General features: G+C 46.7%; 1 protein-coding gene across 1 annotated transcript; it reads right to left on the bottom strand.

Moving 5' to 3' along the window:
- Window positions 1-5,775: 5,775 nt before the first annotated feature.
- Window positions 5,776-21,903, bottom strand: JOSD2 (Josephin domain containing 2). Its single transcript, XM_068251604.1, has 4 exons — window positions 21,661-21,903; window positions 15,025-15,150; window positions 13,458-13,652; window positions 5,776-6,224 (listed from the first exon to the last, which is right to left on the bottom strand). The coding sequence occupies exons 1-4, from the start codon at window positions 21,774-21,776 to the stop codon at window positions 6,116-6,118; spliced, it is 546 nt and encodes a 181-aa protein (XP_068107705.1). The 5' UTR covers window positions 21,777-21,903; the 3' UTR covers window positions 5,776-6,115.
- Between the last annotated feature and the right edge of the window lie 4,564 nt (window positions 21,904-26,467).

Below are 26,467 nucleotides of genomic sequence, written 5' to 3'. Positions count from 1 at the left end.
TGGTGGCGAAAAAAAACAAGGTATAGATCATTTTCTTGTGATTAGTAATAAAGTTATTAGGGAATAAAAGGGAGGAGCACTGACAAGTGAAAATTGCTCTGGTCCGTTAGAGTAAAAACCCTTGGGGGTGAACCGGTTAATTTATACAAATGCTAGGAACACACATTGCAGAAACGCTAGCATTGCGGAAAACACGTTTTTGCTGCTAAAGGAAATCAATGGGCACATCAAAAATGTGTTTTTAAACATGCATTTTTAAAACGCTGGTTTTGTCGCATCATTTTCAAAACCGCACATAATGAAAGTCAATGATAACGCAATGATAATGCAATGATATGCGTTTTTCATGTATTTTTTTAAAATGGTTTTCTGTTGTATTTCTGCTTCCTATTGTCTTCCTAGTGATTTGCATAAAATGCAATTGGAAACACAAAACGCCCGCAAAATGCTAAGAAAAAAAAAGCAAATGCGGTAAAGAACCGCAAACACGCAAAAACTGCACAAAAAACCCCACACGATAGAAAAAAAAAACTTGACCTTTCACACACAGCCATGTGTGCACCCAGCCAAAACAAGGCCTGCACATAAGCACTATAGGGTGACAATGCTCCTAAGCCAGGCCACATATGAAAGGACTACCAACAAAGGCGTGCAGAGCCCCCTAGAGGTAAAGACACAACTTGCATTCAAAAGAGATGCTAAACTATGCAGTAAATCCCTTAACTCAGAATAAAAATGGGATGCAAACTTGAAATAGCAAATGGTAAGAAGAAAATGCATCTAGCCAGAAAGTAAACTTACATTTTTTTTTATTTTATACAACAAGGAGAGGTGGTAGCATTTCCCTAAGACAGGCTGCATCTGAGTGAAAGTTGTGTACCCTGCCTATAATTAGGCTCTGCACATCTTTGCATTCAGAGGCCAAAATTAAAATAATGGAGGATGTTCGCTTCTAAAACCAGTTTGCATGCAGAATGTTCCATACTAAATCCTTCCACAATGATGTCATCTTTCATGGAAGGGACCCTAACCTCTAATTACCAAACAGTGTGAATCTAGGGGCAGCTGGCTGTAAAAAAAATATTACATTTTTTTTTGAACAGGGAAGAATTAGCAGCACTCCTAAGCCAGGCTGCATCTGAAATGACTACCACAGCAGAGGCATACAGAGCTCCCTATAAGCAAACACACACCTTGTATTCAAAACAGATGCTAACCTATGCAGTAAATCCCTAAACTCAGAATAGGGACAATGCCAATTCTTCCCTGTTGGCCAAAAAAAAATGTGTAAACCATTTTAATGTTGGAAGCCAACATCCTTAATGTTAATTTTGGTGCATCTTAATTTTATAGCGGTGGGAAGCACTGCCACCTCTCCATGCTCTATGTACATATGTACTCTACTAGCACTATGATTAATCAGACACATTTCTAAATATTTCATTTAACAGCTTGAGATGGGCTTCCAAAAGTAATTTAATAATTTTTTTCTTAATACTCCAAATCATTACAATTCTAATAGTAATGATTTGGAGTAATCATTTTATCAGCATAAAGTGGAAGTGACGTGTGATGTGGCATCCAAGTAGCAACATTTAAAGTAAACCTGAGATGCAAGGGAGAAATTTTTGTTTTACTTACCCGGGGCTTCCTCTAGTCTCCTGTAGTCCATCTGCTCCCTCAATGTCCTTTCAGTCTGATCCACTGTAATGTGAAGTCCACGATCCAGCTGGGTTACCGGCCATGCGCCTCCCTCTCGTCGTATAGTGTTCTGTGCAAGCGCAGTTCCAGTCTTAATGAACTGTACATGCGCAGAACTCTCCCAGCCACAGGACTGAGCCAAATTGCGAACTTAACGGGGCTGCGGCACAACAGTGAAGTAACCAAGACTACAGGGAGCTGGATAAAGCCCCAGGTAAGTAAAAAAAAATAAAAAAAAAATCCCTTTCATCTATTCTCTCAGGTACACTTTAAAGAGAGTTAGGTCCTCTGTGCCTATAGGCTCTTGAGATGTACAGTATATTAATCGGTTTGGCCATGCATGGAATTTATTACCTGCATTTTATTTTCCGTTTTATGAAAATACTGTACTTGTATGCTTTCAGCACACTACAAAAAAAGGTTGCCAATTTCCCACAATGCTACTGGAAACCCAGTACCACAATGCTCACAAGCCATACACCGTCATCTAGTGCCATACTTTGTACTGATGAAGGGGATATACCCTGAACAGCCACCTGCTCATTTACCTCTGCTGGTCTGTAGTACTTCTGTAATTTTATGAAATAGTAGCACCGTGGCGCAGCAGCTAGCACACTCACCTTGCAGCGATATTGGACAATATCTCGAGTCTAATGATGTTGCGAGCCTAGCTCTTCATCTGATTATCCAGGTTAGACCATATGGATGTAGGAGTATGCACCTGCATTTTGAAAGAGTCATGACGGATCAAATTGGATCAGTTCGTTCAACATCCCTCATGTAAACAGAGCTTTAACCAATCTTTCCGCTGAAGTCTATGGACTTTGCCCCTGCATCCTTCATTTAATGATCCTGTCATTGGTAATCTTCTTGCGGGTCTACATCCCATCGCTAAAAATCTTTAGTAGATCTGTGGAGTCTGAGTTGGAGCAATTTTGGGTACCTGGAGTCTGAATCGGATGATTTTTGTATTGACTCCAAAGCCCTGTTGGAACCTTTGTTCATCAGTAGGGGGTGCCAGCTACATATACTAGCTAGCCTAGTGCTAGCTAAAGCTTTTACAACCAGGCAAACTGTTAAATTGGTCCTGGGGGACCCCTGAGGAGAGTGAGTGGTATGTCCGACAGTGTCAGGCATACCCCTAAGGAGGTTAATGGTGCATACACAAAATTTAAATTTTTATTGGCCAATCACTGGCCAATTTAACCATGAACAAATTGTATAGGCAAGGTCTGGTCTCATACTACATGGAAGTGGTAATATTGGCCAATCAAAATTGGATGTGTATACCAGGCTTAACCTCCCTGACTGTATGATTATTTCCAGACTTTAGGGTCTTTTTAAAAAAATGTAAGACCCTAAAATCAGGAAAACAATCATGCTGCCGGAGTCTCTGCAGCAGCCCCTGCTCTCGGTCACCTTCCTAGGTTCCAGTGCTGCAATTTTACCTCTGTCCTCTGGGTGGCGCTGCAACTCTGTAGTGAGATTGATGACTGCAATCTCACCAGTGATTCAGAGCCTCGGAGGGCAGGAAGGAGAACAGTTACAGAAGTCTGGATTTCCTCGGGGGGGGGGGGGGGGGGGGGGGGGGTGTGTGTGTGTGGGGGGGGGGGGGGGGGTGTGAGAAAAAGCGCCAGCTGCTTTTCCCGGATCTCCGGGCGGCCAGTCTTGAGAACCGTGCATGCGCAGGAGGCTTATGGTGACTCACATGATCGAGCAGTGTGCGCAGTTGCACACCACTTTGTCCAAAGTCGCCGCACTAATGGGGCCACCAGTGGGACCGCACGGGCTACTGGAAGAAGCCCCAGGTAAGTGCAGATTTTTATTTTAGGATAAGTTCACAGTGGGAGGTTGCAGAACTGTGTTATAACATTTTATAATGCCGCTTACTGCACTGCCATAAAAAGTCTGATTTTACAGTGCAATGTTTGCGTTGCATTGTAACGTTATGGTAACGCACTGCTGCAGTGCGTTACCTCTAAACGCACACATTACCAGGTTCAGGAAAGCATACTGCTCATCGACTGTATGCTTCACGGGACCTACTTAAAGCGGAATATAACCCTGCATTTCAACTTTGCTCTAAAACATTATTTACAGCATATTATATGCAAAAAGCATTTTTTTTTTTAACTAGACCAGCTGGAAGGGTTAAACACGTTTTAAGTTCCGTGCAGACGTTCAGATAGTTACATTCTATTTAGTTATGTATATATTTAGAAATGTTACACACTCTTTGGCTGTCCTCCAACTCCTTCGCAGTGAGAGAGAGGAGTCACAATAAACACTTAGATACTTTTTGTTTACATAAATGTATCTAACTCAAGTTCGGATGCCTCTGCAGAAATCTCCAGGGACTTTAAAGCCCTGTGTAACCCTTCCAATGCTGGTCTAGTAAAAAAAAAAAATGCTGGTTGCATATAATATACTGTAAATAATGTTTTAGAGCAAAGTTGAAATGCAGGGTTATATTCCGCTTTAATGCAACGATAACACGGCATTAATCAGCATTACCACTTTTTAGTGGTGTTGTAATGTTGCTTTGTAACTATACAACGCAACGTCCCACTGTGAACCTAGCCTTTCCTCTGAAGCATGGTACACACCTTCAGGGCTCGTTCACATCACGTTCCACTCGCGTTGGACACTGACGCAATTTTTCTTTCCAATTCCCGGCAATTACCTGTGCGCTTTGTAAAAATGCTTTTTAAAGAGAACCCGAGGTGGCTTTGTATTACGTAAGTGGGGCACAGAGGCTGGTTGGGCACACTAACACCAGCCTCTGTTGCCCCATCGTGTGTGTCAAAGACCCCCCTGCTCGCCGCTATACCCCCGCAGAGCTGGCGACACGCAGCGTGTCGCCAGCACAATGTTTACTCTAGCGCTGTCTGTCAGCGCCGCTCCGCCGCCTCCTCCGCATCGCCGCTACCCGCCCTCGTCCCTTCCCTCCCGCTGATTGGAGGGAAGGGACGAGGGCGGGTAGCGGCGATGCGGAGGATGCGTGGGAGCGGCGCTGACAGACAGCGATAGAGTAAACATTGTGCTGGCGACGCGCTGCGTGTCGCCAGCACTGCGGGGAGTTTAGCGGCGAGCAGGGGGGTCTTTGACACACACGATGGGGCAACAGAGGCTGGTGTTAGTGTGCCCAACCAGCCTCTGTGCCCCACTTACGTAATACAAGGCCACCTCGGGTTCTCTTTAAGCGCTTTTGCAGAGCAATTGCATTTTTTCACTTCCAACTCCACGCCTCCCTCCACCTGGATGCATCGCTGCTCTACCTTACAACGCTGACCCGGTGTAGTATTTCAGCCCATTGTGGATTTTTTCCTTTTCCCTTTGTTATGCCTGCCATATCCTTTAAATCTGACCTGGTTATAAGCATATACTCTGGCATCTTAGCACTTTATATTGGTGGCACCCTTATATTTTCACATGCATTTGCACTTCTTATATTTGGTTAGCACACCAGACCCGGGTCTTTATCATATATCTGGGGCTCAACATCTGAACCCCAGGTCATGTGGCGCAGTGCAGGTATTTATCATATGTGAGGTGAGGCGTGTTATTTATTGTTTGACATTATCAGGTGTCTGACGAGGTTTCCCTTGATGGGTTTTTAAGTGTTTTTAATCATGTTTTTTTCTGTGGATCAAAGATGGATTTATACATTTTCCATGGTTGTGCAGCGTATATGTACAGGTTGCTTTCCTCTTCTATTCATTTCTGATTTGATTTTCCTGTACTTGCACGCCTTGACATCTTGGAGTGCAGATGTTGTTCCTTAAGTACACCAAAAATGCCTCTAGTGTAAACAAGCACTCAATGTTGATTGGACAGGCATTCAATGACCAACTTTAACACCTCCATGTAGTATGAGGGACTACAGATATTGAATACTATGAACAGATAAACTCTCCTACCACATGGAGTTGATAAAATTGGTCAGTGATTGGCCAATCATAATTGAAAGTGTGTACCAGGCTTTACAGAAGCAATGTGTCTTTCAGTGGTACTAGGATAAAGCTTTTATGCACTTTCTGCACCGCAAAAAATAAAGTTCCATATTCAGAGCAATGATTGTATAAAATAGCTTTAGTAGAATTTGCATAAAATTGGTCGATGTCATACATATATATTAATGGCATGTACCAGCTATAAAACAGGCAAGCATTAAGGCAGTCAGTAGTGCATATATCAGTAGCGGGTAGCGAGCCGTGGTGGAAGTAACGTTTGCCCTTATGTGACAGCGGCTCGTGTAAGTGGAGGGGGGTTGTAGCCCTGAATGGAAGAGGGGGAGGAGTTGTCCCTCCTCCTAATAAATAAATACTTAGTAATATAACTTAAGAGTCTTTGGATTATTGGCTCAGCCCAGCTGAGAGTGAAGGATTCTGGGGAAGGACCATGGACAACCGTCTCACGTGGCTTGGTCTTCGACGATCCAAAGTCTAGCTTCATCCACCTCCTTTGTCACAACCAGGAGGATCTCACAAGAGCCACGAGCTATACAGCATTGCAGGAAATCCCTGGAAGGGAGAGACAGTATTACAAGTAGAACCCTCATATTACCCCAAAGCAAAGTAGACTTCAACAATAATGCTAATTGAAATGTATGTCCTCAGTTTGATTGCCAACTAGGCTATAACATTTTCCAGGGTTCATTTAAATATCCTACCCAAACCACATACCTTTTTTCATTGATGATTAGCTTCCTCTAATGCTAGGTAACGAGTAGTGATGGTCATGTTTAGGAGATCACACGGAAAACTGTCATATCACCTGACCTAACTAATCACGCTTGTCCAATACATGTCCTAGACATGACCATCACTAATAGAGGCAGAGACGGTGGCCAATAGGATTCTCAGAGAGTATTTTCAAACCTCATCTACAAAAGGCAAGCTCCTACTAAAAGGACAACTGAAGCAAGAGGGATATGGAGGCTGCCGTATTTATCTCCTTTTAAACAATACCAGTTGCCTGGCAGCCCTGCTGATCTATTTGGCTGTAGTAATGTCTGAACCACACTAGCTAATCGACAGATCTGACAATGTCAGAAACACCTGATATGTTGCATGCTTGTTCAGGGTTTATGCCTAAAAGTATTAGAGGCAGAGGAAAAGCAGGATAGCCAGGCAACTGGTATTGTTTAACCTGCTGAGCGGTCTGGACGAGCTCAGCTCGTCCAACACCGCCAGAGGCTGCCGTTTAGGCCCTGCTGGGCCTATTTTGATGAAATAAAAAGCAGCACACGCAGCCGGCACTTTGCCAGCCGCGTGTGCTGCCTGATCGCCGCCGCTCTGCGGCGATCCGCCGCGAGCAGCGGCGAAGGAGGGTCCCCCCAGCCGCCTGAGCCCAGCGTAGCCGGAACAAAAAGTTCCGGCCAGCGCTAAGGGCTGGATCGGAGGCGGCTGACGTCAGGACGTCGGCTGACGTCGATGACGTCACTCCGCTCGTCGCTATGGCGACGATGTAAGCAAAACAAGGAAGGCCGCTCATTGCGGCCTTCCTTGTTTATTCTGGGCGCCGGAGGCGATCGGAAGATCGCCTCCGGAGCGCCCTCTAGTGGGCTTTCATGCAGCCAACTTTCAGTTGGCTGCATGAAATAGTTTTTTTTTATTTAAAAAAAACCCTCCCACAGCCACCCTGGCGATTTAATCAGAACGCCAGGGTGGTTAACTGCTTGAGGACCAAAGGCTTACACCACCCTAGTGACCAGGCCATTTCTTATAGTTCAGACCACTGCAGCTTTAAGTTTGCACGGCCATACAACTTTGCAAGAAAAGGAGGCAGTATTCTTTTGTGTGCTACCAACAGAGCTTTCTGTTGGTGGCATTTGACTGCTGCTGGAATTTTTTTTTTTTTTTTTTTTTTTTTAAACAAACATTGTTTTTCCATAACTCAGCAGGGATGCGCGTGCATCTGTGCACGCGATCACCACTAATCTCCGCCCCCCAGGACTTGACGCCGATCAGTGTTAGGTAGTCCTGGAGGAGCCACTCTGCCATTAGCGTTAGGCAGTCACAGAGTGGTTAAAAAGAATATGGCAGCCTCCAGATGCCTCGCACTTCAGTTGTCCTTTAAAAGTGACCATGTAGTGAGAACTATGGAGGCTTCCACATTTCCTTTTAAATAATGATTAAGTTGGAGCCTCATTTCAGCAATTCAGCTTTGACTGGGGCCTGCTGCTGGGAATTTTGGTGTGTGTGGGATGTTGTAAATATTATTCACTTCCTGACGAAGCCTTTTAGGGTGAAACATGTCAAAGTTTGTGTCACTAAATATTTGCACCTTATATGCGATTCCCACAGTTTAGTTTGAGCAACTGACTTTAGGCAGCACAATCCAGTGTCCGTGCGATAGTAGTTTACCATTCCTCGGCTACACCTGTCTTTCCAAGTTGCATTATAACCTTTTCAGTCCCACATACAGTGGCTTGCAAAAGTATTCGGCCCCCTTGACGTTTTCCACATTTTGTCATATTACTGCAACAAACTTGAATCAATTTTATTGGAATTTCACATGAAAGACCAATACAAAGTGGTGTACATGTGAGAAGTGGAATGAAAAATCATACGCGATTCCAAACATTTTTTACAAATAAATAACTGCAAAGTGGGGTGTGCGTAATTATTCAGCCCCCTTTGGTCTGAGTGCAGTCAGTTGCCCATAGATATTGCCTGATGAGTGCTAATGACTAAATAGAGTGCACCTGTGTGTAATCTAATGTCAGTACAAATACAGCTGCTCTGTGACTGCCTCAGAGTTTGTCTAAGAGAATATTGGGAGCAACAACACCATGAAGTCCAAAGAACACACCAGACAGGTCAAGGATAAAGTTATTGAGAAATTTAAAGCAGGCTTAGGCTACAAAAAGATTTCCAAAGCCTTGAACATCCCATGGAGCACTGTTCCAGCGATCATTCAGAAATGGAAGGAGTATGGCACAACTGTAAACCTACCAAGACAAAGCAGTCCACCTAAACTCACAGGCCGAACAAGGAGAGCGCTGATCAGAAATGCAGTCAAGAGGGCCATGGTGACTCTGGACGAGCTGCAGAGATCTACAGCTCAGGTGGGGGAATCTGTCCATAGGACAACTATTACTCATGCACTGCACAAAGTTGGCCTTTATGGAAGAGTGGCAAGAAGAAAGGCATTGTTAACAGAAAAGCATAAGAAGTCCCGTTTGCAGTTTGCCACAAGCCATGTGGGGGACACAGCAAACATGTGGAAGAAGGTGCTCTGGTCAGATGAGACCAAAATGGAACTTTTTGGCCAAAATGCAAAACGCTATGTGTGGCGGAAAACTAACACTGCACATCACTCTGAACACACCATCCCCACTGTCAAATCTGGTGGTGGCAGAATCATGCTCTGGGGGTGCCTCTCTTCAGCAGGGACAGGGAAGCTGGTCAGAGTTGATGGGAAGATGGATGGAGCCAAATACATGGTAATCTTGGAAGAAAACCTCTTGGAGTCTGCAAAAGACTTGAGACTGGGGCAGATGTTCACCTTCCAGCAGGACAACGACCCTAAACATAAAGCCAGGGCAACAATGGAATGGTTTAAAACAAAACATATCCATGTGTTAGAATGGCCCATTCAAAGTCCAGATCTAAATCCAATCGAGAATCTGTGGCAAGATCTGAAAACTGCTGTTCACAAATGCTGTCCATGGAATCTGACTGAGCTGGAGCTGTTTTGCAAAGAAGAATGGGCAAGGATTTCAGTCTCTAGATGTGCAAAGCTGGTAGAGACATACCCTAAAAAGACTGGCAGCTGTAATTGCAGCAAAAGGTGGTTCTACAAAGTATTGACTCGGGGCCGAATAATTACACACACCCCACTTTGCAGTTATTTGTAAAAAATGTTTGGAATCATGTATGATTTTCGTTCCACTGCTCACGTGTACACCACTTTGTATTAGTCTTTCATGTGGAATTCCAATAAAATGGATTCGTGTTTGTGGCAGTAATGTGACAAAATGTGTAAAACTTCAAGGGGCCGAATACTTTTGCAAGTCACTGTATGTGCAAGATGGCCACACCCCTCCCTGACTGAGCACCCACAGGGAGGACCCGAGCATGTGTGGGTTATTAGGACCCGAGCATGTGTGGGTTATTAGTACCTCCTGTATAACTGATACAGAGAGGTTTTGACGAATCCATTTCGGTTGCCAACAAAGCACACTTATTTTTGTACTATTCAAGGCTGTCCTTAGGACCTAGTTTTGCAAATCCTTTTTGCCTTAGTACACTATTTGGAATGGTTTGCATTGAAATGAGGATTTCCCTGGCTGTCCTGCTGAGCCTCTCCCTCAATTACTGCCACAGACTCCAAATGAGAATGCACATCAGATGGTTCTGAATAAAATGCTGACCGCACTAACTGCATGCCTGCTCCAAGTGTGCCATTCAGATACTAGTGAAGCAAAAATGATCAGCAGGGCCGCCAGGCAATAGGCAGTATATTTAATTAAATCTCCCTCAAATATATTAGGGAAAACCTACTCTGAGTACCTTTTGACTTGATTGGTGTTCTATTGATAAAGTGCAAAAACATTTCCTGGGTGAAAACTCAGCAGATTCATTAATTTAAGGCCTGAGTACAATACCATAGCTACCGGCACACATGTTAGGCATAGTGTCTCAGGGCCAGTGTACACCAAAAAGCGCGAGTGTAATCACAAACGCTCAGCGCTTTTTGAAGTGATTTTGATTGTAGGCATGTGCCTAGCGATTTTCAATTTATAACCAGCGTTGTGTAGATTTTATTTCAATGTACAGTACAGCTGTAGTGCACCACTTGGAAAATCCCACTGATCTTGCGCTTTTCAGAGAGATCCTCCCCCCCCCCCCCCCCCCCAGAAAAAACAAACAAAAAAAACAAAAAACAAAAACACATTGATCTGGTGTGATCCATCCCATTCCAATACTTCAGCCAAGTGTTTTTTAAAAGCGATCAGAAGCGCTCTTGTGCACCAGCCATAAGACATGATCAAAAGTGCAGCTCCTGAGGTGTAGTTTCTACCATAAGAAGAAAAGGAAGAGGACTGACTATAAGCTGGGTAACCAATGCTGCCACCTGCTGACGATAAATGCAAAGTTCAATCCCTGAGTAATGGTCTGACTTAAAAAAGGACAGATGTCAGGAAGGGTGTAGATTTACAAGAACCAGCCAGAACAACAAAGTTCACCTGGGTACATTAAGAGCAGCATTTTAAAGTGGGATAGAACGCCGAATCTGGAAAGTATATCACACTGCAAACGTGATCAACTTGATGAAGCACACCTTTCCTGATTCAGTTTAGCTGTGCCAAAAATGTGAGGTAGGGTTGCCATGGTATACCGCAGTTTGATTGTGCATGGTAATCATACCCTGCACACTCATATTACCGGTTTTTGGGTTGGTGGGGCAACGCAGCGGCGGGGATGCGACGTAGCGGCAGGCACTTGAACGGCGGGGATAAATGCTCACTTGCCAGCAGGTCCTGCACGCTGTACTGGCTTCATTCTACTTCCTGTTCTTGCATGCCATTTTCCTGAAACAGCGCCCCCTGGGCGCTGTTACAAGGCAATGGAACGCAAGAACAGGACGTAGAATGAAGCCAGTACAGCGTGCAGGACCTGCTGGCAAAAGAGAGCATTTGTAGTAGATAATTTGCATCGGTTTTGCATTCAAGGCATGTATTTAGCCCCATTGGGGCTGTGCATTGCCCGTTGGTTTACATTGCAGGTGCAGCCTTGACCACTGTCATTTGTCTGTCTGCTTGATGTAATGTGTATACCATTTATGATTAGCAGCACAAGGAATATTATGTTTTTATTGCTAGACTAGTGTTAGGCCTTCCCCGAGGGGTTCCGTCATCGCCGTGGGGAAGTCTATCAGGTAATCTGTGCACACATTATTTACTGAAGCCAACACCTCCCTTTGCCTGTAGTGAGTGCTAGCTGTGTAATAGTGTTCAGTTACTGGAGCTCTGCACATCCTTGCATATTGATCATTCAGGTATAACTTCTGTTTGAAAGTGCTGCCATGTCTTCTGCTGTACGAGTATTTGCAACCCCCCCCGGCTGCCTATACCGAAGGCACCTATCCTGGCTACCGATGTTGCAGCCACCTACTACTGGCTATGTCCATTCCTGGCTACCTATGCTGCAGCCACCTGCTACTGGCTACACCTGTCCCTGGCTACCTATGCTGCAGCCAACTACTACTGGCTACACCAATCCCTGGCTACCTATGCTGCAGCCAACTACTACTGGCTACACCAATCCCTGGCTACCTATGCTGCGGCCTACTACTGGCTACACCTATCTCTAACGCCACCAGGACTTTTGCAGGAGCAGGGTGAGCCTTTTTAGTTTTACCCGATGCCCCAAATCTCCCGGTGGCTTAATCATATATATGCTGAGGGAGTGGGGCACATTATTTAATGTAAGGGGGGGGGGGGGCTTGTCCAAATAATTGTATAATACCATATATTGTAATTCTGTGGGTTTTTTTTGATGGTTATACTGTGGAATTTCATACTGTTGCAACCCTAGTGAGGGCCTCAGTCCTTGAAGACTGGAGTTAGCTTCGAAGCAATACCAGTTTCCTGGCTATCCTGCTGATCGTTTGCCTCGAATGCTTTCAGCCTTGGACCCTGAACTAGGATGCAGCATATCCTGCGTTTGACATTGTCAGATCTGACTTTTGTTGAAAATGAAACATGGCAGCCTCGTTCTTCTCACTTCAGGAGTCCTTTAAGGTTATACTCATGCAGTCGGGTTATAGAAAAGCCACACGTGCTCCCATCCTTCCTCCAGCATGAGTCAGCTGGTTTCCCTGTTACATATTTCACACCCCGCCCACTAAAACTCCATTCCTGCCTCCAGCATTCTAGTGACTTGTGTCACCACTGAGCTCACACGCTGTATATCTGAGCAATGCTCATAACTCGTGTGTTTGGTGTGAGAACAATAAACAAGCTAAAAGCGATCACACGTATGCGGACAAGAATGTGATGAAGGTCTCAGGGGTTCCCTGAGGTCACCTGTCAATACTTTCAAAACAAAACAAACAAACAAAAAAACCACACACAACACACGCAATAGACAAATAAGACAAGCCAAAAAAAACACATGACCTATGCCTTTTCAGAGAATTCTAGAAAAAAAAAAACCTGGTATGACTAGTGTATAAACATCAGAATAATGCATTTATACAGCGATTACATTTTTTTTACAATACTTAAGAACAAGGAATAAACCATTTCACTCACTGTCCTTCAAAAGGAGCTCCTAAACCAACCTCCCTTCCATAGTAATTGTCTAATTTCTCTACCATAGGTAGAAGCTGAAGGGGAGGCATTAGGAAGAGTGGTCACTGGACAACAGGGAACTGTATAGGGAAGGGAGGGGAGCCACTAAACACCAGGGAACTGTATATGGGAAGGAGGGAGTGCCATTAGACACCAGGAAACGCTGTAGGAGAGAAGGGGGGCGCATTAGGTACTAGGAAACTGTATTGGGAAGGCAGACACCAGGAAAAAGGTTACGTTTAAGAGAGAGAGGGGGAGGAGGCTATTAGACACCATGAAACTATATAAGGGAGGGATGTGGCCATTAGACATTGAGGTTGGCCCATGACTTGTCTCAATTTTTGATTTCGGCCCACTGTGTATTTGAGATCAATACCCCTGCTTTAGACTTTCCTCAGCTGAAGCCATCATTCTGTAAACCCATGGAAAACCAAAATTGTTGTCCACTTACTTCAGCTCCCGGGGGCCACCAAGCCTGGCAGGAGACTTCAGCTTGGAGTCCAGGTTGTAGTAGATGCCGTTGATCTGCCGCACGGCAATCCAGTGCTTGCGTGTGATTGGCAGGGAGAGGAAGCCCAGTGAGATGGGAGACGGGATGTTTAGGATGAAGCCAAATATTTCACTCAGAGCCAAACTCTCCAGAGACCTGGCAGAGAATCCACCATGAGAGAATACTCAAGCAGAATGTATAGACAACAAACAGCTCTAAATCACCACTGGGTAAAGTATACATTATGCCTAGATGTTGCTAAATGTCACACTGAGGTCGATACATTCTTTGAAAGTTCAACTAAAGTCTTCCTATATACATTCTTCCTTACAGGGTCAGGGCCGGCTTTCAGGGACGTCAATTACTCCCGGGATCGAAAGACACCTGCATTAAGATGAATGGGGGTGTGCATCTGAATTACATTACGGTTATTTACTATCCATTCTGCAAATATTGTATTGCGGTCTAAGATTTTTCAGTGCTGCATGTAGCATCCCACAGCAGTTCTGTGCCCACCATAAGACTCAAAACATGGTGCATCCCGATGCCAAAAACAGTTCCGCTTGGTTGCAGAAAAGCCAGGGCCAGTTGTAGACTTTTTGCTGTCTGAGGCAAACTTGTAAGGATGCCCCCCACCTGATTTGGAATGATCGCAAAGCACTCGACAATTTTCTCAGCTTTAATTAATGTTCTCACATGACATGCTGCAGCTCAACACAATAGCACACCAGCTGGCTGTGAGTTTCGTTCTCTTCCTACTCTGACTACATGCCGTTAGTGTAGACAGTACAAAAATGCTGCCCCTGTAATCTCTGCCGCCTGATGCAAATGTTTCACCTTGCTTCATGCGAGAACTGGCCCTGAGAAAAGCACTAACCATTGGCTAAACAAGATGCCCCCAAAAGCCCGTGTGAACCGTCCCCAACATGCGGCGCATGGTGGGTGGAGTCCTCTTCCTACACTGAGAAGTTTGAATACACCATAGTTATTTGTTAAGTTCATCAGGGTTGAGAGGGGAACAGTTTTATGAAACTGTCTCATTGAGCGTAAGCTGTTACCTTATGTTGCTGCCTCTCACCAATGTTCTACATGCCACTCCCATCTTCCCCCTTCACAACTAAAAAGTTTGGCTTTGAAGAAAGCAGAAAGGTCGGTAACATAGTACCCACCTTTGCCAGTGGACTGCACCCCCAAACACGCCAGGATAGTTTCACATTTTCAGGAAACTGTTCCCAATCATACCCAATTCATTATTGGACAGTGTGAATTTTTTTCCTTACAAATAAACTACTATGCTGAGGATAGAAAGAAACTACTAAGCAGAGGGTAGAACTATATGGATTCTGTTTATACTCTGCTGCAGACACCAAGGCTGTGGAGTCTGAGTAATTTGGGGTACCTAAAGTCGGTGGTTTCATAACTGAGTCGTCTGATGATTTTTGTACTGACTCCACAGCCCTGGCAGACACAATTATTAACATTACTGCCTGCCCAACTCACTGGCACCATACTGTTCGGTCATCCATACCTTCGCTTGTCCCACCACACAGCAGCATAGTCCAGTGTCTGCAGGGCGGCCATGATCACATTGACGTCATAATTACCAGTGCCCAGGAAGCTACGGTGTGGGTTAATGACAGAGTTTGGAGACAGCCTGAAATGAAAATTTTAATTATAAATTTACATAGCCTTGAAACGTTCTCCATTGCTTCACAGAGTCCACTAAGCAATTCAGGTCAAGGTTGAGCTGGCATACACTGGATAGTATTTAATAGAAAATATTGAATTTGATAAAATCAAATTAAGAAAAAATATATATACACATGAAGATGTAAGGCATCCTCAACTGGGACTTGACTGTTGTGGAAAAGGTTGTTCTTGCGGAGCAGTGTGCAAGCACGGCTGCATTACTTCTGAACCACATCAGGTCGTACCAAACTAGTGGAGGCATTTCCCCAGATCAGATCACTTTTCTTCCCTCATCTTGGTTTGGGCTACGTCTAGTGATGGCCATGTCTAGGAGACCTCATGGAGAAACGTGATTTGTGTAATCAGCAGATAGATGTACAAAGCTCTGATTTGCTGTGATCACATCCTACTTTAGCACATCATGGCAAGCAAATCAGAGACCTGCATATCCATCATCTGATCAACTGATCACATGCTTCTCCACGAGTTCTCCTAGACATGACCATCACTAACTGCATCCCTCTAGGCTCCCTTTCTTATATTCCTTATCCCATCATTTCACACATTCATATATTTCACTTTCGCTACAACCCTTGCAAAGAGCAGCTTTCAGCAACCATTTTTCCAATCACACCTCTTGGACTGTTGATCACTGATCAAATCTGCCCCAGATCGATGTTCCAACATGGTTGTCTGATCATAATTTCAATCATTTTCCAGCTGAAAAGGTCTTGCAGGAGAAAATAGATAAGGATGAGCGCCCGATGGAGAGTAGACACGCCCTGGCGGACAGTTGACTGTAAGCTTCGCTGTGTACACTGCACGTTGCCCATTGCCAAATCGAACGCCGCCAGCGTTCTGCTCCTGGCTCGCTGGTCAGGCAAAATCTTCAATCCAGCGCCACATCCAAATCAGCTGATTTTGCCCAAAAATGGATGCAGCATCAATTTCAAGCATATTCGAACAAATCAGCCAGATTTCAATTAAAATGAAATTGATCAGTGTATGGCCACCTTAACAAAGGTACAGGGCATTTATCTTTAACCATGAAAGAAGTTGTGTAAAAAGCCTCTTAAGACACCAGATAGTTCTCGGACCATGAAGCCACCCCTGCCAAGAATCTAGAGTGTGAATGACGGACTCTGATCTTCAATGCCTCGCTGAGAGATCTGCAGTACCAGGTCATTTGAGTCAAGGGCAGGCCAAGGGCACTGTCCTTTTCCTTGCCCCTCCCACATCATTAGCCACGAGTCATCCCTCCTCCCCATTCTATAATAAAAAGTACATTTTACTAGCCAGAAGGCTAACACCACATCTGTACAGGTCTCGACACCGAACGGTTTCCTGTGGCTGTAGGCACCTTTAAAAATCGACCTGAGATAATCATAGCAAGGATTTATACCTACCTGGGGCTAAAGCTGTGGATTCGGAGTCGAGGAGTCTGAACAGGTTTTGAGTGCCTGGAGTCGGAGTCGGGAACAAATGCACCGACTTCGACTCCTAATAAATTTAAACTGTAATTAAAAAAGAAAATATGATCAAATGTTCTATTTCTCAGATAACAGTAATCATAAATATATACAGTAGAGTGCATAGGACACAAAAATGAAACAGAATCAATCAACTGCTGCAGTAAAGCAGTCAACATATTTTTAAAAAGTCAGATACACATCTGATTATAAAAAGTTTATCTGATGTGTACACAGGAATCATATATAATAAATAAAATCTGTTGTAAGAATAAAGCCGGATGTGTACTTGTGTCACTAGTAGGGATGGTCAATGAGATACAAATAATTCTGCATTGATGCGGGTTTATGCAAATTTTAGATGCAAATTTATGCAATCCCTTTTCCTATGAAATCAATTAATTTGGTATGTTAAATTTGGGGTTGGTGACTACGAATTAAGTTACACAGTAGTACTATACTGTATATATGCACTCCTCGCAGAGCTGTTGTGAATCCACTGAGAATGTTGTGCACATTGATCGCAGAGGTGTGGTCTATCACCCATAAACCTGGTTCTGATTGTGCATGAAGAATGTGTAATAGATGAAGAAACCCCTCATTCTCCTGTAGAGTACCTGCACATCACTGCACAGAGGTACACTAAAACTTAAAAGAATTCTCCAAGACAGTACACGTTTAAGATTCACTGAAACCCTGCATCAGCTGAGTTCCAGTGATTAGATCTGCCCACTTGCAGAAAATTTACCCTGGCCTTCTATACCACTTATAAAAAGGTAGAGGTCTTTTTCTGCAAGGTGGAAGGACTACACGCTGGAACCTGGGTGATATGGGGCTCATATGAATCTTATTATACAGACAACATGCTAGGGCATTCACATTGGCAACGACAGGCCAGCTCACAGGGTAAAGAGTCAGCTTCCTGACCAGGAGTGTTCCCAGAAGCAGATGCCATCTTAATATAGCTCTAAAATTCCTAAGCTTTGGCAGTGATGATTGTTATATGCAAATTAGAGTAGAATCAAAACTGAGTTTGAGGATTTTTGTGCCGACTCCACAGCCCTGCCTGGGGCTTCCTCCATCCCTCTGTAGCAAGTATGCTACCTCAATGTCCTTCCAGTCCCCTCCATTGTGCCACTGTGAAGTCCATGATACAGCTCTGCTACGGGCTACTGCACATGTGCTGTCCTGGGCTCTCGCACACCCTGAACCCCTCTGGGTGCATGGGCCTAGGACTGCACAGTAGACCGTGACTCAGTCAAGACGCAGACAGTGGCCCTCTATTCACATCAAGCGCTAACGAAGTGTTGGAAAACGACCGATTGAAGTATGACCATGACCACAAGGTTTGTTGCATGAAATTACCGTTTGCGGAAAAAAGTGCGATTAAAGAGTGATAAAAGTGCATCAAAAGTCTGCAAAAATGTGTTATTTTAGAGGTAAATTCTGCAAAAAATGAAATGCACAATGAAAAAAAAAGTGCATCGTCTAATCCTTAAAAGGATACCAGAGCCGAATAAAGTTAGAGATAGGGGGAGCAGAAATATACTATCACCTGTCCTGATGCCCAAACCCCCCCCCCCCCCCCTTCTCTCTGCCCCCGCATCTCGGGCTTTACTGTGCAGGCGCCTGTGAGCGCACTGCGCCTGCTGTCATACGCACCACGTACTGACTTAATACTTTAGCGACCTGAAACTGGCTGCTGGGGGGCTTTTAGGTCAGATGCGTAGGGGGCAGAGAGGAGAACGGGGGGAGCGGTGGGCATCAGAATAGGTCAGTGTTCTCCCCAGAAATTGTTTCCAGCCGGGTGGCATTAAAAAGTAGCAGGGTGGCACAAGATGTGAGAATGCAGGGCCGATGCTTCTGTGCGCAACTCTGCTCACAACATAGGAGGAGGTGAGCCAAAGGCAGCTGGGTGGAGCACCCAGCTAAAAGAGCATGGGGAGAACACTGTAGGTGATAGTACATGCCTGCTTCCCCTCCCATCTCTTTAGCTTTATTTGTCTCTGGTATTCTTTAATTACCAATTTTTTTATCGCCTGTAAGTACCTGATGTTATTTTTCACTTCACATCAAATCACAGGTCGTCTAGATACAGTGTTCCCCAACCCTGTCCTCAAGGCCCACCAACAGTGCATGTTTTGTGGAAATCCACAGAGGTCGTTAATCAGCTCTGCTGAGACACAGATTTCCTCACCTGTGCATATATGTGGTTTACTGCAAAACATGTTGGTGGGCCTTGAGGACAGGGTTGGGGAACTCTGGACTAGAGCATTTTGTGCTGTATTTCCTGGAGTTTGGAATCTTTCCACAAAAAAAAATAATATTTTCCGCATCCTTATTCCACGCTTTTAACATCCGTTTGACTATTTTAAACTATTACTGCTTTATTACTGCACTATTTTACTGACCTTTACTCACACTCAGGGAAAAAAAAAAAAAGGCAATTACCGCTATTGATAATTTTTCGTTAAAATTGTACTTCATATTAGTAATGGAGGCCATTATGGGGCTTACAGCGACACAATGGAGGGGGCTGGAAGGATATCAAGAGATGCGGACGTACTACAGGGGACTGATCCTTTTGCTATGATTGTCTCAGGTACACGTTAAGCCGTTTACACACATGCAAGAACTGTTGCCCAGCATCAATATGGATCTGATGCATTCTATTACTATACTGGAGGGCTGATAGTGTGGTGGGTGAAGAGTGTCAGAGCGGGGAGAACAACGCAGATCACCTGTTGAGGAGACAAGAGATTGTAGACACTTGATTCTTGGCGGATGTTTCATCTAGCATGTACACGGCCTATCAGGTTACACACAAGCAGAGAATTTTTACTCAGCGGGTACGAAAAACATAACTTCCCTTCTGCTCAGCACACAATGCACATCAGATGCAGCCCTCCCTTGTTAACCTGCATCTTATCTGGACAGCTCAGTCAGAGAAACGAAGGTGGCCATACACCAGGTGACTTGGCGGCCGATCGACCATCCAATTTGATTACTATAATCGAATCAGATGAAAAATCGGTGTAGCTAAGTGCATGCCTGAGCGACACTGCGATCAATTTCAGTCCCGAAATTAGTCACATAGTTGATCGTGCATGCTGCAAGAAGTTGGGCCGACTTGCTCAATCGGGTGCGCTCATCGGTAACAGCGTGCAATTTCGGGCGATCGTTTAACGCGGCAAAGGAATTCTGTCCCCCTAATGTTAAGCGGCCCCGGTGCCACGTGCGTGTTATACATTACCTGCCCACGGCTTCCTCGTGTCCTCTGCTGCTCTCGGCACATTCCGCTCTACATGCACGCGCGGCCCATGCAGTTTTCTAGTAAGGGCACGCGTGTGACGTCAGACACACGGCCACATTACTAGGCAACTACATGGCGCATGTGCGTTGGGGAGTAGGGGTGGGGGAGGTGGTGCGGGTACACTTAACAGTAGTGGGAAAGCGTTGGGCGGTCAAATGCGGTGTCAAGGCTGATTCCGGATCGATATTAGCATGAAATGCTCTCTCAGATTCCATTTAAGAGACAGATTTGTCTCTTGGTCAAATCTGCCCATCAACGCTAGATGTATGGCTACCTTAAAGAAAACCTGTATCGAGAAAAACCAACCCGGGGGTACTCACCTCGGGTGGGGGAAGCCTCCGGATCCTATTGAGGCTTCCTCCATCCTCCTCGGTCCCACGGCAGTGGCAAAAAAGCTCCCTGAACTGCGGGGGATGTAAATATTTACCTCTCCCGGGCTCCAGCCCAGACTCTGCTCTCCGCCTTGGAGATAGGTGGAAATAGCCAATCGATATCGGGCCGCTCTAAAGCCGCATCTACACGCGTAGATGCGGCCGCGATGCTCCTTATCGAGCCGCTGATGCGGCTCGATTGATAAAATCCGACAGGACGGATCTCCGCACCGCCGATTCCCTGCTCGATCCCTGCGAGGGGACAATGGCAGGGAATCGTGCGGGAGATAAGCGGCGCCGGCGGGGACGAGCGGGGAATCGAATGTGGCGCACGCACGGCGAGCGGGGACGCGGCGGGCACGTGCGGGGACGCGCAAGAGGCCGCCAATCGCCACAACATCTCCCCGTGTAGACGGGGCTTAAGTCTCCTGCACAGTAGAACGGACCCAACAGAGATGATCTATTTTCGCCTATCTCCGTCCAGAAAGCCGCAACAGCCCCCCCGCTAGAGCCAGGAGAGGTAAATCAGCACTTATCAGGCTTGTCGAGGGAGGATTCCAGGACACTTTGGGGGAGCCAGCGCTGGACTGGCTGCATCTACAGGGGAGTGGGAAGCCTCATTGGGACCCTGAGGCTTCCCCCTCCCAAGGCGAGTACCCCCCAGGGAAACTTTTTTTGATACAGGTTATCTTTAATACACATCTCTGTGTGACAGGTGAACTAACAGCTGCATAAAAATCCTCATATTTACAGGTACAAGTATTCTCATCCACAGCGATTGAGACTCGATCAGGGACGAGTCCTGTACAGACATGTCACTGGAGCACCGTAAATCAGACAGGTATAAACGCACAGGCAGGGGGCACAGAACCAGAAGTTCCTTCACTTGTACCAGTTTCAGTTACCGCCACACACCCGAACTACCACATCAGCCTGAGATTTCCCAGCATGTCTGATCAATACAGTTGACCAATTTCAGCCTGAAATTCAGCATGCTTGCGGCAGCACCAATTTTAATCTGATACTAATGATTCAATCAGATGGTCCATCAGCCACCAAAACGCTAGATACATAGTCACATTTACTGTAACACAGACAGCAATACCTACCCATCCAAAAGTTTCTGGTCACTCTGAATACTACCCTAAACTAAAATAGATGTAAACAACCCTATAGTTGGGCTCAGGTAGGAGATCTGATGAGCTGCTATCTCAGCAATAGACCTGACCTGATGTCAGCTGGCATACCCCCCTCCACAGACCAGCCCCAGCCATGTCATCCCAGCTACAGCACATCCAAACCCCAATCCCTCCCAGTCTCACCCCCGGCAGATCTCTTCAGCCCCGGCCTGGCTGTACTCGGCTCTCTGCAGCAGGTTATTCAGGGCGTGCACCGCACACAGCTCCAGCCGCTGCCGCTCGTGATAGATCTCCCCCATCGTTTTCCCGGGAGCACGGCGAGGAGGCGGGGCTTTATAACAACACCAGTCATGTGACCCAGAGAATGTCGGACGGGGTGGAGCCGTAGCGTTCCATACACACACGTGACTAGAAGGCCTGTCAGTGGGAAGGAAGTGAAGCGCAGTCACGCGGGTGACGGAGTGTTCGATGAAACTATGTATCACCCGCGGGTTGGGGGCGGAGCTAAGCTGCAGCTCTGGTGAGCTGACTGGCCCCAGGCACGCGGCAGTACGGTGGCCGGTCTCTGTAATTAATGTGTATAGGGGAATGACTCGCACTGTGTGAGGAATCTCCTGAGGAATGTGTGGGAATTAGTTTCACATTCAGTCTCGTACTGGTCATTGCATATTAGTTGGCTAGTATCTCATAAACAATGCTAGATTACATAAAGCGCTTCTCTCATAGAGCTCAAAACTGTATTAAGAGGTCGGAACATCTTGCCATAGCTGGCCTTTGACCTGAGCAACCGTATAGCTGGTTACCTATACTGAGGGCACCCACACCTGATTTCCTATACTGGCGGCACCTGGCTACTTTTACTGAGGGCACCCACACCTGGCTACCTATGCTGGAGGCACCTACGCCTGGCTACCTATGGGGGGCATGGAGACCTTCAACTAACTTCCTATACTGGGGCACCTACACATGAGATCCTATATGGGGGGCACCTATACCTGGCTACCTACCTATACTGAGTCTGTGTGTGTGTGTTTTTTTTTTGGGGGGGGCGCACTGCGGCCATAACGCGTAGTGCAAATTGTCGGTGCTGTGCTATCATTCTAAATGGGGGGTGGCGGCTAACTGTCCCACTGATTGTTTTTATTAATATTCCTGAAAGGTTCCAACCTTTATTCTTAATTGTATTCAGGATAATGCACTAGTGTTGTCCGGATCATGAACAATTCGGATCTTTGATCCAAATCTATTTTGTGAGTCGAATCATCCGAATCATCAAAATGAGTGATTCGGATCGCAAAAGGGGCAGGGCCAGGAGCGACACGCCCCCTCTCAGCGGGCAGCGGGGTCCTGGAAGCAGAGCTGAGATGGATCGCTCTGTTGGAGGGGAGCCAGCCTTGCAGGGAGACAGGTAGATGAGAGAGAGGGGACATGGGTGCCACTGCCAGATATGTGTAGAGCACACATACTGGCTATAATGTGCTGCTGATTATAAGCTATCTGTTCCTAGTTGTGCACAGTGCACACATTGGAAGCTTTTGGCTCAGCTCAGCACAGCTCAGTAACTTTGCAGCAGGCCCGTTTTTAGCGCCGTGCGGCCCGTGCCGCCGCCCGGGGCGCTGTTGGGAGGTGGGCGCTGAAATGGAGGGGGGAGCCGGAGCCGCTGGGAGGGCAGCCCGACCTCTCCCTCCCTCTCCTGGGCCGCCCTCCGTGCTCCCCCCTCAGATGCAGAGCGCAGCAGCAGCAGCCAGGGAGGAAGCGCTGTAAACAACATACCTCCCTGCGTTCCAAGCGCTGCTCTCTCGCCGCCGGTCTCTTCCTCTCTGCCGCCTATACGATGATGCACACACTAGTTCCGGCTAACAGGAACCAGCGTGTGCATCATCGTATAGGCAGAGAGGAAGAGACCGGCAGCGAGAGAGCAGCGCTTGGAACGCAGGGAGGTATGTTGTTTACAGCGCTTCCTCCCTGGCTGCTGCTGCTGCTGCTGCGCTCTGCATCTGAGGGGGGAGCACGGAGGGCGGCCCGGGGAGAGGGAGGGAGAGGTCGGGCTGCCCTCCCCGCGGCTCCGGCTCCCCCCTCCATTATGGGGGACAGCTACCTATCTAACCTACGCTGGGGGGCACCTACCTATCTATCCTATACTGGGGGGCACCTGTCTAATCTAGCCTATACTGGAAGGGGGGGCAGCTACCTAATCTAACCTACACTGGGGGGCACCTACCTATCTATCCTATACTGGGGGGCACCTACCTAATCTAACCTACCCTGGGGGGCACCTACCTAATGTAACCTACCCTGGGGGGCACCAACCTAAGCTAACCTATACTGGGGGGCAGCTACCTAATCTAACCTACGCTGGGGGGCACCTACCTATCTAACCTACACTGGGGGGCACCTACCTAATCTAACCTACACTGGGGGGCACCTACCTAATCTAACCTACACTGGGGGGGCACCTACTTAATCTAACCTACGCTGGGGGGCAGCTACTTAATCTAACCTATACTGGGGGGCAGCTACCTAATCTAACCTACACTGGGGGGCACCTACCTAATCTAACCTACACTGGGGGGCACCTACTTAATCTAACCTACACTGGGGGGCAGCTACCTAATCTAACCTATACTGGGGGGCAGCTACCTAATCTAACGTATGCTGGGGGGCAGCTACCTAATCTAACCTATACTGGGGGGCAGCTACCTAATCTCACCTACGCTGGGGGGCACCTACCTATCTAACCTATACTGGGGGGAACCTACCTAATCTAACCTACACTGGGGGGCACCTACTTAATCTAACCTACGCTGGGGGGCAGCTACCTAATCTAACCTATACTGGGGAGCAGCTACCTAATCTAACCTATACTGGGGGGCACCTACCCCATCTAACCTATACTGGGGGGCAGCTACCCATCTAACCTATACTGGGGGGAACCTACCTATCTAACCTATGCTGGGGGCAACTATTCTGGCTACCTATATTAGAGGCACCCACCTAGCTAACCTGTACTGGGGCACCTACCTAACTAACTTATACCGGGGGCGCCTGCCTATCTAACCTATACTGGGGGCAACTATACTGGCTACCTATACTGGAGGCACCTACCTGGCTAACCTATAGCGGGGGCAACTATACTGGCTCACCTATGCCTGGCTACCTATACTGGGATACCTATTCAGGCTACCTATACTGGGGGGACCTATACTAAGTGCAACTAGACCTGGCTAACCTATACTGCGGGCACCCATACCTTGCTTGGGGGGGGGGCGCAATTTTTACACACTCGCCCTGGGTGCATTTTAGCCTAGAAACTGCACTGCTTTGCAGGCACTGTGACACCGGGTAATATGATCCACCTGCACTCGGCACTAAACAGCTGCACTTCACTTCTGGGAATGCTTTCTTTCACTGTGCGAAGTTTGCATTCAGAGTATACAGATGAGCATATAGGTGAAATATATGTAAAGCATATGATTGCAGCATGTGGGTATTGTGTGCAAACAAACATTTCTGCTCTCTGCTCGTCCCTGCTCCCTTCTCTGTCCACTCCCTGCCCTCTATCCATCTTCTCCCCTTCTCTGTGTGTCCACCCCCCTCCCCTTCTCCTGTCCTGCTAGTCATTTCACCCCCGAATGCTTCGGTAGTAAAATGATCCGATACTCGGATCAAAGATCCGGATCTTTTCAATGATCCGATTCGAATCATCCGGATCATTGAAAAGATCCGAACTTCCCATCTCTATAATGCACTCTTTCCATTAGAGATGGGGAGTTCGGATCTTTTCAATGATCCGGATGATTCGAATCGGATCATTGAAAAGATCCGGATCTTTGATCCGAATCTCGGATCATTTTACTACCGAAGCATTCAGGGGTGAAATGAATAGCAGGAAAGGTCTTTCCCTGCTGTGGACAGGAGAATGGGAGGGGGGTGGACACACAGAGAAGGGGAGAAGATGGACAGAGGGCAGGGAGTGGACAGAGAAGGGAGGAGGGACGAGCAGAGAGCAGAAATGTTTACTTGCACACAATACCCACATGCTGCAATCTTATTGCTTTACATGTATTTCACCGTCAGGGCCGGCCCGCTCATGAGGCGGGGTGAAACTTTTGCCTCAGGCGGCAAATTTCCGTGGGTGCGGGGAGCCGGCCGCCGAGCTGGAGGGGTAGCTGGCAGGACGGGGGTATTGGGCCAGCGGCGGGGAGGGGGGGGGAGGCAAATTTTTTCAAAAATTTGCCTCAGGCGACAAAAAGTCTAGGGCCGACCCTGTTCACCGTTCATCTGTACTCTTTGAATGCAAACGTCGCACAGTGCGCACAGTGAAAGAAATCATTCCCAGAAGTGAAGTGCAGCTGTTTAGTGCAGAGTCTGTGAGGATCATATTGCGCTGCAATCACAGTGCCTGCAAAGTTACTGAGCTGAGCTGAGCCAAAAGCTTCCAATGTGTTCACTGTGCACAACTACGGAACAGACAGCCTATAATCAGCAGCACATTATAGCCAGTATGTGTGCTCTACACACATCTGGCAGTGGCACCCATGTCCCCTCTCTCTCATCTACCTGTCTCCCTGCAAGGCTGGCTCCCATCCAACAGAGCGATTCATCTCAGCTCTGCTTCCAGGACCCCGCTGCCCGCTGAGAGGGGGCGTGTTGCTCCTGGCCCTGCCCCTTTTGCGATCCGAATCACTCATTTTGATGATTCGGATGATTCGACTCACAAAATAGATTCGGATCAAAGATCCGAATCGTTCATGATCCGGACAACACTACTTTCCATCCATTCATGGTTATTAATAGTATTTTTTCTATTATACATATGTGACGTGTCACAGAGATCTGAGCATTTGGTGTGATATGTCACGATGTCAAAAAGGTTGGGAACCACTGTCCTAGGAGATATCTCAGGAGAAAAGGTGAAGTGTGTGTGTGTGTGTGTTTGTGTGTGTGTGTGTGTGTTTGTGTGTGTGTTTGTGTGTGTGTGTGTGTGTGT

The sequence above is a fragment of the Hyperolius riggenbachi genome, chromosome 9 (assembly GCF_040937935.1).
Source record: "Hyperolius riggenbachi isolate aHypRig1 chromosome 9, aHypRig1.pri, whole genome shotgun sequence".
Lineage (NCBI taxonomy): Eukaryota > Metazoa > Chordata > Amphibia > Anura > Hyperoliidae > Hyperolius > Hyperolius riggenbachi.
Note: the sequence above shows the minus strand (reverse complement) of the source record. Positions and strands in the feature narration are given on the sequence as shown.